Source organism: Salminus brasiliensis, chromosome 9, assembly GCF_030463535.1.
Source record: "Salminus brasiliensis chromosome 9, fSalBra1.hap2, whole genome shotgun sequence".
Lineage (NCBI taxonomy): Eukaryota > Metazoa > Chordata > Actinopteri > Characiformes > Bryconidae > Salminus > Salminus brasiliensis.
In genome coordinates, this window is record NC_132886.1 from 36,633,142 (window position 1) to 36,645,832 (window position 12,691).

The window sequence follows — 12,691 nt, forward strand, 5'->3', positions numbered from 1 at the left end:
GTTAATCCAGACATGAAAACTCATAAGCAGTGACAAAGGTGACAAGGTCCAGACCCAAGCCCCTGCAGCAGGCTCCAGGGGCTCTGTTCTTAGAGGAAAACGTCTGGTGATTGTTGTGGACGTTGACACTAAATACAGACTAACTGCTGTGGAATTCTTTAATTCATCAAGTTCAGCCACTGTACACATTCAAGTCATGTCCAAAAATAGTCTAAAAACACTTCATAATGGTTTCTAGTGCTTGGGCCCTGAGTTCCTGATTGCAACTTGTGATGTGCAGTGTCAATCATATATGCTTTAAAAACTAGCTGCTGGGAAATGGTGCACCATATCTCAAATAGAGCTTACTGAGCTGCTCATTAAATAACAACTGTTCAAACAGATGTTTCATGATTATGCAATATTTTATTAACATAACACCAGAGTACAGGCAGTGCGTTACTTTGTATTGCTGTGCAAATGCGATTTATTTTCTTAGCAATTGCATAACGCATTATAAGCTGAAAGCACTTCCGAGGTGGACTTTTGAATGGCAGTCTGAATTTACAGCACTTTGCAATACCTGCTCATGCCAAATCACTCCAGTAAAACCTTCCGTCCTTCAAAACAATAGGGGAGAAGTTCTGGAAGTATTGTTGTTTTGGTCTATTAAGCAAGTGTTTAAAACATTAGCGGCAATCCTGGAAATTGCACAACCTCCAAACTAGGTTTTGCAATTGCGTTTAGTGTTTATCTGACCAGCAGACATACCTGGATGGAGCCACTCCCACCAGGTTAGGTCCCAGCCCCCGAAAGAGTGAACGAGGACCTTCTCTCTCCAAGATCAACCTGAGAAGAACAGATGGAAGACAGTTAGATCAGCATCAGTCCTGTAACGTTGACAAAATGTAGGGCGCTAAATGGCGAGAAATGAAACGTGTAAACAGCAGTGCTGGTTTACTGAGATCCCCGGGTCTGCTGAGGGCCCTTGAGCAAGACACCTGACTGGGTGTGAAACCAAGGTGTGTTAAGAGCCCCCCCCCTCAGTCAGGCATCCCACTGGGTTTGATACCTGGATATGATACCTGGATACCTTAGCGCCCTTGAGCAGACCCAGTTCATCCCCAGGTCTTCTGAGGGCTCTCTAGTTAGGCATCTGGCTGGGTTTTGAAACCCAGGACACCTGGGTCCTGATCTGGATCAAGATATAGACATTTACGTATTGTGTATCATGTGTGTGTGTGGAGGGGGGGGGGGCGACAAAAAGGATCCACTGCTGGAAGCCCGTGAACGAAAGCACGGTTCTATTAACAGCCGATGTGATGACGCTAGCTAGCCAGCCAGCAGCAAGACTCATTAACGGAAGCACAGATGTGACGTGCTGTTGTCATGGTATCATGCATTAGCTTTGCTGTCTTCAGTGCGGCATTCATGGCTGAACCGACATCCGGCATCTGAACCTTACACGTCTGCACTGCTGCTGAATGGCAAATGAGGGTCTAAATGAACGTCTGCACCAAATGCTTCAAAATGCTTGTTACTGACCAACCAATCAAGTCATGCCTTTCAACCATACTTGCACACAAACACACACTTCTGTTCAAATGTTTTAGGACACCCCCAGTTTTTCCAGGTTTTATTGACATTTAAGCTCTTTATGTTCTTCAGTTTAATAACCTGATATGGAGCAAAGAGGTCAGTGACCTCGACTGGTGCAAAGGTGAGCAGTAAACTGGCAGGGCTTTTAAGAACTGAAAAAAATAATGTGAAATTATTTATAGTAAAGAGCCTTTTTAGAGAAAAGTCATTGGTTAACTCAATTACAAAAGCATTATAAAAGCAGTGTTGTAACACAACATTGGAATCATAATGACTAGAACAAATTAAAGAAACACTGATTGAGCCTTTCAACTCCAAGTGCAGCTCTTTCCGTTAGTAAAACTCCAGATTGTGGGCAGCACAGTTGCCTACACCATGAAAAGACTCTTAGAAACTGGAGAAAACTGAAGAGGTCTGGTACAGGAAGAGGTCTGACACTTAAATCCACAACAGGAGCAGAAGACTCGTTTCAGAGAGTCAACAGCTGCTCAAATCAACACCTTGTAACTCAGCTTAACACTTTTCTTTAGCTCCTCCTAGCAATAGAAATGGACAGTGTGGGGCCCCAGCTAGGCCATGCCAGTTAACAGGCACTTTAACAAGAGTGATAAGGGGGAGGGAGCATGGGCAATTGTGCTTTCTTGGACTCAGGTTGCTGATGGCAAAGCAACATGCGATCCCGAGGCCACAGTGGAAGAGCATTAGACCGCTTGGCTTAACATTGGGCTAAGTCTTAGGTTTAACTGTGAAGGAGGACTTGGACTTGACTGGTGGAGTGGCATGCTTCCTGCAGGCAACACATTTACAGTAATTTTGCTTAAACGGTCCGAGGACGGGGCTTGACGCACAGTACGCAAACCCTCTGAAATATGCAGAGTCAAAGGTACAGGGCGTCTGCGTAGAGCGTTGACTGCGACTTCATCGGTATCTTCATCGGTATTCTCTGCTGACCTACCTCCTGTTTTTCTCTTTTTAACCCCCTGCTCCTCAGATGTGATTCAACGGGGACTAGAATCCCACGTAGCTTCCCCAAAAGTCACACTGTGCATCTCCGTCAGTTGTGAAGTGCTTTGTGTGTGTTGTTTTTGTTTTGTTTTTTTAAGAGGGATGTATAGTAGAGATTGACCAATCAGTGTTTTTGGGGCTGATTCCCATCATGATCATCTTTCAGCTCAGTCAATCAGTCGATCGCAGATACCGATCGAGGGCAGAGCTAGAGGCTACATGAACTTTTCCAGGCATTACTTGGCTATGAATCATTACAGTTGCTGTAATGTTCTGCTCTCTCTCTCGAGATTAAATCTACTTTACTTTTTACAAGCAATCACATTTAAGACGTTGTGGACGTAACTTCTTGGCTGTCTGACTGTTGTACTGACAGCTGTACCTGGTGGTGGTTATATGTGGTCTGCTCTGTTTGCTGGCTGTTTTGTGGTTACTGGTGTTTACTAGGTTTCCAGTTAGTGGTGTTAAGTCTTTACTTTGCTCCCTCCATGAAACATGTTACATTTACACATTGTACAAATGTGAGCAGAGTTCAATGCTGGCTTTAATGGTGTGTGCGTGCTCATGATCAGATTGGCTAATAAGAGAAATATCGTCCGACTGCATATTTTGGCTGAAAATTTGCCAATACATAGCCGGTTGATTTTTACCTTTTAAATTGATTCAAAGAAGTGTGCCAAGGTCAAGGATTACCAACACGTGTACTGGCAGATTCACCGAAATGTTGATGTTAGATTTTGGCATTAACTAATGTGGGAATGTAGCCTAAAAAAAAAACCTACGAACCAAACACCAGGCACATTCGGGGACTACCTTATTTTTGATGATCAATAATCATTTAATTATCATTGCCAGTAATTAAATCACCCTAAGAAGCACAGCTTCTCGTGTTGTATTGCTTTATTAAATCCATACCTTTTCAACTTTCAGAAAATGGGAGCAGCAAATGACTAAAACTTGAGATTATTCAAATGTGCTGAATGAATTTACATTCTAAAAGCACTGAATGCCAAAAACTCCAGGAGGAGTCAAATGGGAGATAGTACCGTTTGATGGCACCCCAGTGACATAACCCCCATTACGATGAGCACATACTGACACTGACACCTATGCTTGGCATTTAGCTGCGGAGAAATAGCAGAGGTAGTAAATCGGGGCAAAGGGCACCGTCTCTTGCATGGAGAACATCCTAGGAAGAACAATGTGTGATTCGTTTAGTTCCTTAAACAATTCTTTAAAAAGGGAATGCTAAGCTAACATTGCAAACTAACACTGGACTTGAAATGTCCCCAACCTTATCTCTGTTTGGCAGTAAAAATGCCAAAATGTTGCAAAAAGCTACGCAAACCAGTCTGCATAGCAAAGCCTTCTTTAAACCTTTAAGGTTCTGGGTCTACAAAATAGTGTTTTGGAGACAACACTGTTGGTGTGGCACAACAGCTAACACCACTACCTGCAGTGAGCTACCGCACCATGTGGGAGACTGGGGTTCGATTCCCGGTCTGGGTGGCTATACCAATAAGAGTCCTTGGGCAAGACTCCTAACCCTACATTGGCCCACCTCTGTGATACAAGTAACCTTGTAAGTCGCTCTGGATAAGAGCATCAGCTTAATGCCATAAATGTAAATAAATGAGACGTTTAATTTTTTGTAACCAAGTTATTAATACCATATTTTTTACAAGTGTATAGCAAACCATATTGATTTGTCTGCAGCAAAATAAATGAAGGTCTAGATGTGTTTTGAGGGACCTTTTTGGGTTATAGTTACAAAAATAAGATGATGGTGATGTCCAGTCTTTCAGTGATGACAAATGAAACTGTCATTTGTTGTTTTTTTTTGACAAACTAATATTTTCAGCCTACGTTTTTGATTACTGGCTGTCTGGGGACTACTTTTTTAGCCACAAAGCTAACAAGTATATGTGCAGCTGAGAGTGCAGCTTTTGTCACAAGGCATGTTGATGTGGTCCTGGGCCCTTCACATCTAAACGCTAGTGAGAAATGGGCTCTGAGGGCAATGCTTGAGTCCTTCACCAGGCAGGCACAGTCACATGAAATGGTGCAGGACATAATAGAGGTCATTTCGTGCCACAGAACCGTTTCCACAATAAAGAGCAGATACTTTTCCCCCCCCAAACTCCCCACTGATGAAGTGCCATTGGCTATTTCTTGCAGGCTTTGGCATGGTTACTTTGAATGTTGCAGTAAACTAACAGTGTGTTGTGAAAGCGCCAAGAGTTCTCTATCAATTTATTTTTGCTCTATGCCACACATGTCTAATTCAGTTAAGTGAAGGATGAGTTTACATGTTCATATATGGCAAATAATCACACCCACCCAAGTCTCTATGAACTGGGACACTAGGAAGGGTACTCACTTGAGACAGTGCAGGGGCCCAGGAGGGGACATGCGGGCCACGCTGGCCCCATTGACGGTGCTCAGCTGCACCTCAGAGATGTAGAGCGTTACTGACGAAGACTGCAGCCTTGTCTTCACCACCTCCAATGGACACGTCAATATTGCACCAACGGTGCCCCCACAGCTACACAGAAAGAACGAGAGAGGGAGAGAGAGATTATTAGTTTGAGGGAATGCAAAAAATCTGATGGAACAAAACATTCACTTTAGACCAATGAGACTGAAGAACTAGTCAAGGAAACAGTTTAAAGGCCTCATACAGGCTTGTGCTCATATTACAGAAAAGTTAGGGCAATTCGGGCAGTTAGTTTGGCAAGGTTACAGTTAAATTCTATCTATATATAGAAATGGATACATAGAGGTCACAAAAACCTAAGCATCGCCTACAGCAGTTTAGTCCAACTAGGGTTCATGTCGCGCATTTTAGCCTGGACTGGTCTTTTTGGTCAATCCCTGTTCATGCGAATTCCGTCCAACACTAGGAGCATGTCTTCTCCAACCCATGCCATCACAGGAGGTGCCATTTACCCACTCCTAAGAGAGCAAGGTCAATTCTGCCCTCCCAGGCTCTGGCTGCTGATGGCAAGCATGACCCAGGATTCGAACCAACGATCCTTGGATCATAGTGGCAGTACCTTAGACCACTGGACCACTTGGAGCATCAGTCTTAAAGGCACAGTACCAAAAACTGATCTTTGAATCATCCTATCAGTCTTGACTGTTATTGGTACCTACCCGCCTACCCATACCAACCCAATCAAACATCACAGATATGAGATGTATATTTGTATACTGAGTTTAAATATAAATGAACTCTATACAACTTTTGAATAATTAGAAATAAATTCCTGATCCAGACAGATTAGATCAACTGCACTCTTAAAAAGGGTTCTTTAGTACAGGCAGTGGTTTTATACAGATTTATGGAAATCCCAAAGAACCACTTGCCTTGGTTCTTTGATTTTTTTTAGACCTGTCTTTCCTCAAGTAGAGGTTTAGAAATCAATCCCAAAATCAGTTGGTTGGCTGGTTGTATGTTTATATATATATATTTGTATCATTAACATTAATCTGACAGGCTCTCTCAGGATGCCCAAAGATACCTTTTGCACAGCACTGCATATACACTGCAAATACACTCTGTACATGCAACAGTGCACTGGTTCCATAAGTAGGCCAAACATGAGCCCTGGAGACCATAGCTGGTTACGTGCTGGCGCATACTACAACTACAGATACGCTATTAGGTAAAAGGGACTTGAGGCACAGTTGGATGTGGGTCAAGTTCATCGCCTGCATGTGTCGGCCTTGTGCCTGTGTCCATGTCAGTTTACGCTGGGCAGGTCCAAAGGTGAAAGGAGACAGCGCTACAGCGAACACGTGTACAGGGCGCTAGGGCCTCCCAGGCAAGCGCAAGAAACCTTCAGGATGGTCTCCAACTGTCCCGCGTGACCTCACTGGTGTAAACAAGTGCAGGTCAGTCCTTATATTTGGTCACCATCGCATTTTATGATGGTTCAGAGGAATAGTCAGCAGAAATGGAACATGCAGATATCTCCCCTTAGCCTAAGGCTTAGTCAGTCAGCCAAGATATGCTTGTTTTTAGTTCTGTACTGAATGTGGAGGTCAAGCTGAGGTCTGGAAGATTGCAGCTTGATTGCAACAGACTTTCAGGAAGATTTAGCAGCCTCTGGAGTAGTCGTGCACTGTTCTTCTGTGCAGCAACTCCTGCACAAATATGACCTTCATGAAGGAGGCATAAGAAGACAACCTTTCCTGAGGGTTTTAAAAACATCTAAACAAGCCGGATGAAAGTTAACACTGTGCTTTTGGAGGGGAAAAGTGAGCAGAATTTCATGAAAAGAACACTTCTCCAACTGTGAAGTGATTATGCTGGTCATGCGTTGGGCTTGTGTTGCAGCCAGTGAGCCTGGGAAGAGTGGATTCAATTAAAAATCAGGACATTCTGGGAGCAAACATCACACTGTCTTAAAAAGGCTGAAGGCTTCTACAGCAGGATAATGAGCCTAAATGCACCTTAAAATCCACAATGGACAAGGCTCTGAGTGGCAAAAGCGCTACCACTATAACCCTTGGGTCGTGACTTCAAGCGAATGCCGCTTTGCTATCAGCAGCCGGAGTCAGAGAGGGCTCAATTGGCTGTGCTCGCCCCCCACGTTGCTCTTAGCTGGTGGGTGGAGCTGGGGACCCAGTGCTTTTCTCGGAGCATGTGGTTAGCTTGGCATGTATCAGAGGAGACTTGTACCAAGTCCTTACCCTCCCAATGTGGGGAGTGACTGTACTGCTATGGGGGAAGTTATGAATGGATAGACATTTTACATTTAAGGCATTTAGCAGACGCTCTTATCCAGAACGACTTACAAAAGTGCTTTGCTATTTACCCAAGAAAAACCTCAGCTAGTTTAAATAGACTAATAATTTAAAGATCCTCTAAGTTTAGACTCTACTAAACACAAGTCAGTAAGGTGACCATAGTACTCTGCTATTCGTCCAAGTACTCTCTGAAGAGGTGAGTCTTCAGTCTGCGTTTGAAGACACCGAGCTGTTCGAACACCCAGGGGAAGCTCGATTCACCACTTTGCTGCCAGGACAGAAAAAAAAAAGCCTGGACGCTTGTCTTCCGTGGATTTTGAGGGATGGCGGGTCGAGCTGAGCTGTACTTGAAGCTCGAAGGGCTCTTGGTGCGGATCGGCTTTTGACCATTGCCATCAAGTACGGAGGGGCTGGTCCGTTCTTGGCTTTGTAGGCCAGCGTCAGGGTTTTTAATCTGATGCAGGCAGCTACAGGAAGCCAGTGAAGAGAACGCAGCAGTGGAGCTGAACATGGCTAAGACCTCAAAAGAGCAGTGCAGCAAGACGACCCAAGAATCTCACAGAACTAGAAGCTTGTTGCAGGGAAGCCAACCAGGCGAAAATCCCCCAAACAAGCACTGAAAGACTCTTAGCTTCTATAAAAAGCATTCACTAAAGTTGGGGTCCCCCAACTTTTGCTTTGGGCCCTTTTCCTTTATTTTGTCGGGTTATTCCACTTCTTTATCCATTCACAGTAACCGATATTTTGACCAGGGATGCCCCGACTGCTGCACCCTACTGTAGAACACTGAACTCTCTTACAAACCATGAAACATGAAAATATTAACTTGTCAATTTAAGGTACATTTCTAGCCATGCATGCACTGAAAAATGCATCAGGTTTAGTGTATCAAGCCTAAATGAACTCCACCCCAGCACTTCAGCATGACCCTGCTGTCCCATCTTTAGGCTATTGTGGAAAACTGTGCACTGCTGTTCAATGCACTGCTCGTCTCGGCTGAAGCAGTAGTCTGTGAATCGTCCTGCCCCCTCTCTCTCTGCCTATTTTTACTCCGCCTTTCAAAAGGCCGACCCACATACAGGCGTCAGCCGTGACCTTCGGCCCACATACGGGGCCTCCCGGTTTGTTAATGCTGGAGTTTACTCGCTCGCTCGCTAGCTGGCAGCAGTGTGTGGAAACATGATCACACTCAGATGCAGAAGCAAAACAAAGCCGCCTATAGCTCGGATCCCCCTACACTTATCCTCCCAGCACTTCCACAAGCCTTCAACTCTTTCTTTCTGAGCCAGGATTTTGTTTCTGAGGGTAAGGGGAAGTGCTGCGACAGCTCAGCCTTCATGGGAAGGAAGCTGGGAAGATTCTGAAGATTCTGTCTGCTAATTGTTCCCTAAAGCTGAGCCGGTTAGCTAATGATTAGTCCTGAGAATTAATGGAGCTTAAACTCAGACCAGGCTGGTCTGGACTTAAGCAATAACTTCAGCTTAACCTGAATTATAAAATCACAGCTACAACACAAAGCTTTTACAATAAATTCCTACAAATCTTAAAGGCTAAGACATTGTTTTGCAATGCATTAAAATGTGTTTGTGGTGGAGGGATACATGCAGAGAGCAGTATGGCAAAAATAGTTTAGAGAAGTGTAGAGAAAGTGTGGTCATTCTGGATAGTAATGGCTATAAAATGGGTAGATTTGCACCGCAGACATTATGACCCCTGGTTCCTGTCGCCACCACTGTAGAGACTAAACTGCTCTGACTGACTTCTCAAACATTGAATAATGCTGAAATGTCTTACACAAACAAACCAAAAAAAAAAAAAAAAAAAGTTGGCAAGCTTGACATTCTAGCGTTCTAGCGTGGCTAATAATCAGACAAAACCAGTCGTAGACAATCTGCTGCAGTCTGCGTAATGCAATTACCCCTCACTCAAGTCTTCTTGTTTGATTAAAGCTGTTTATTAACATTCATGTGTACAGCCGGTGCACAAAATCCACAATCCAACCCGCCGCGAGGTCACCATGTCCTTCCATTAGCGATCGCGGCAAATTGCTTTTAGAGGCTGAGCTTCGGCCTTCCCGAGATCAGACCTCACTGCTGCGCCTGAAAAAGGCATACAGCGTTGGCTACGTGGCTTCACCGATCATCAGATCAAGAACACCCCGCTTTATTTGGCGATACATTGGCGCGCAACAATACCGTGAAACTATGTGCACCTCAGCATGCTTTGCTTTGCTTTTCGAGAACCACACAGGGTCACTTCAAAAAACGAAAGGTGCTAATTATAGAGTGGAACATACTGGACACAGCTTGGCCGCTGCAGCTGGCAAGCTCGGACCTCGGCGTTCACGAGAATGCCATTCAGTCGACAAGATAGGGGATAGATCTGTTGAACGTGTGGTTGCCTTTGATATGTCCGTGCCAAGTTCTCAGCCCCTGTAAAGTCCCCTTTTAAAGGCGAATTTCCACAGTTTCTGCATAGTTAAATAGTTACGGTGTAAACGAAGCCATTCAGAGTGTGAAATGTGCGGTTGTGAATAGCTGAAAAGAGTTTTAACCTCCTTAAAAGCTACAGAGAATGTTTGCCTGATGTCGGAGACATCAGATCTCTACGAGACCTCTGATGGTTTGGATGGAGGAATAAGACTTAGGGTTTAGGGTGACGAGGTGCATGCAGAGCGATGTTGGGCAAAGTAGTCCTCAGAGAAATGTTAGCTACATATGTAAACATTCTGAAGACGCTTGGTGGTGGTTTTGGGAAGTACGTAAAATGGATATCGCCACCCCCGATTCCTACCACCACCACTGTCCTATCCCCGTTCTGACCACCGAATTGTACAGAAATGGTAAAAAATCTCTGGAATTTTGCTTCGAGGAAATTCTGCCACGCCTGTGTCCCTCCCAAAGACAACCACAACAGTAGTAGTATCTTCCATAGCCCAGAACTCATGTTCGACTCTGCCGCTCAGACACCAAGGGGAAGTTCGTTCCACCACTTCGGTTGTGCCAGGACAGAAAAGGGCCTGGAGGCTCGTCTTCCATGAATCCTTGAGGTTTTGGCGGGTCGAGACGAGCCATGCTTGAAGCTCGTACCGGAGGGCTCTTGGTACTGACGTTATTGTCGTTATTCAGTCACGAATAACGTCTAAATAACGTACCACCACGCTAAGAGGTGTCGTAAACTGGTCCAAGTTATCCAGGTTCAAGCCATGTCCTTCACATTGGACTAAACGGGAGTCCTAATGGAAACAGTCAAGGGATCCCAACTGCGGACTGACTGGGAAAATAAGCGTCTTTTGCATCGAAATGCCGAAATGCGTCGAAACCTAAAGATTTAACCTCACATTTATACAAAATACGACCCATTTCAACCCATTTCAACCCATTTCAACCCATTTTAACCCATTTCGCCCTGAAGGACAACAGGGCCTGGTGTTGGTGCCAGCTAGACCAACTGCCTGTGTTCCCCGACACTGACAGTAACCCTTAGTATCTTCTGGCTGGCCAAGTCAGCTACCCTGTAGGTAGCTAGCCAACTAATGTAATGACCACATTATGTAATCAGCATTAATCAGATATCTAGGACAAATGGAAAAGGTTATAGAGCCATCTGCATTATCTGTCACTAACACTTAGCTGGCTAGCACTAGCTGTCCTACCCTTAACAACAGCACCGTCGTTACAAGCAGCGGTCACTGCGTTAGCTAGCTATAGCTAGCTCAGAGCTAACAACAACAGCTCATTCGTGGGTTTTCAAGACAGACAGAAGATAAATACTTGCATATATATATATATTTATTTATTTTACTGTATAAGCTCTAGCTCTAGCGCTGTATTAGTCAGACAGGGGTCCGCTGTCAAACCACCTCCCCTCCACACACTGATTTAACGGCTTACAGATAAGCACTGCTTTCTCTCGGACACTAAATGCAGCCTACATCGGCTTATAAACTATTTTACACTTCTGTGCACAATAAAAAATACGATTAGGAACTGCGAGCTAGCTACATTATTCTAGAAACGTCCGAAACCCGAGGAGGAGCCTCTGCTGTTGGTGCTAGCTACTAGCTACCTGACACTGACAGTTAGCTAGCTAGCTACCGTTACCGTGAGAGTAGCTAACTAGCTAGCTAGCTAACACTAGCTAACGTCCATAATGGAGACCATCTTCTAGCTACTCTGTGCTGTTGTCGGATTTCGCTGTGTGTCTCACAGTTGTAGGGTTTAATCAGAGTGTAAAGATCAAAAAATCAATGGGAGTCTTATCAGATCCAGCCTCGCTCAGTGCTAAGCTAGCGGATAGGCCTGGGTTAGGAAGGGCCGCTGAGAAGGCGGCGGCGGCGGCGGCGGCAGAGGCAGCAGCGGTGCTGGAGAGAGGACGGCTGGGTCGTAAATCAGCCTTTTCTGTTAAACCTGAGCAGTTGTGTGTGTGTGTGTGTGTGTGTGTGTGTAATAAAGACCTACTGCAGTCTCCAGTGAGCTCCTGCGGGCGGCTCGCTACTCACCCTCCAGCAAACAGATGAACGAGGGTGTCCCTCTGACTCATCCTTTAGCATTCTCCGCGTCTTCGCTCAGATCGGCCTGCGAGGCGAACGGCAGCCAGCCAACCAGCCAGCCGCCCGGCCCAAAACCACCGGATCCTCTCCGCTTCGACCAGCAACGTCGATTTCCGCTCGCAGCGAGATCTGCAGGCTCGATCTGGCGATCTGACCCTGAAGTAGCGCTACAGCCTGGGCGCTCTTCTGCTCTGTCCAACCGGTAGCGAAGTCGACCTCCGTACAGCAGGGTTCGTATCTGCCCCCCGCTAAACGAGCTGAAGGCGGCGGCCACCGTAAGGAATCCCAAGCGCAGTCTGTTTTCCCCGGTCGGTGTGAGCGTGTCTCGCCTGTCTCGCGTGTCTCGCCTGTACCGTGTCCGCCAGCTGCAGCCGCAGAGCGAGGGGAGACGGACAGCGGGCTCGGTATTTACAGTCGAATCAGAAGCCGCAAAACAGAGGCCGCGATTGGTCGAGTCGCTGCGTGACGTCGGCCCGCCCCGCCCCCTAGCATGCCCCTTTCACATGATCGCGCCGGTGATGAATCAGTGATGGCAAATCAGGTCTATTTTAATGGCGTTTTTTCATCGACAGAAAACACAATTATGAAGAATTATATAATAACTACAGTGTATGTGTGTGTGTGTGTCTGTCTGCATGTATGTGTATATATATGTATGTGTGTGTGTGTGTGTGTGTGTATGTATGTGTGTATAGATAGATGTGTATCTTATTGCCATCATTCAGTCACATTACATATTGTCACTGTCATGTAATATATATATATATATATATATATATATATATATATATATATATATAT

General features: G+C 45.3%; 1 protein-coding gene across 1 annotated transcript in view; it reads right to left on the minus strand.

Annotated features, from left to right (window-relative positions):
• slc25a36a (solute carrier family 25 member 36a) overlaps nucleotides 1-12,278 on the minus strand; it is a 30,663-nt gene extending 18,385 nt beyond the window's left edge. The window contains exons 1-3 of the mRNA XM_072688298.1: nucleotides 11,840-12,278; nucleotides 4,964-5,128; nucleotides 751-828 (exon numbers count right to left, since the gene is read on the minus strand). Of these exons, the coding sequence (XP_072544399.1) occupies nucleotides 751-828; nucleotides 4,964-5,128; nucleotides 11,840-11,880 (284 nt within the window). The 5' untranslated portion in view covers nucleotides 11,881-12,278. The remainder of the gene's footprint in view (nucleotides 1-750; nucleotides 829-4,963; nucleotides 5,129-11,839) is intronic.
• Between the last annotated feature and the right edge of the window lie 413 nt (nucleotides 12,279-12,691).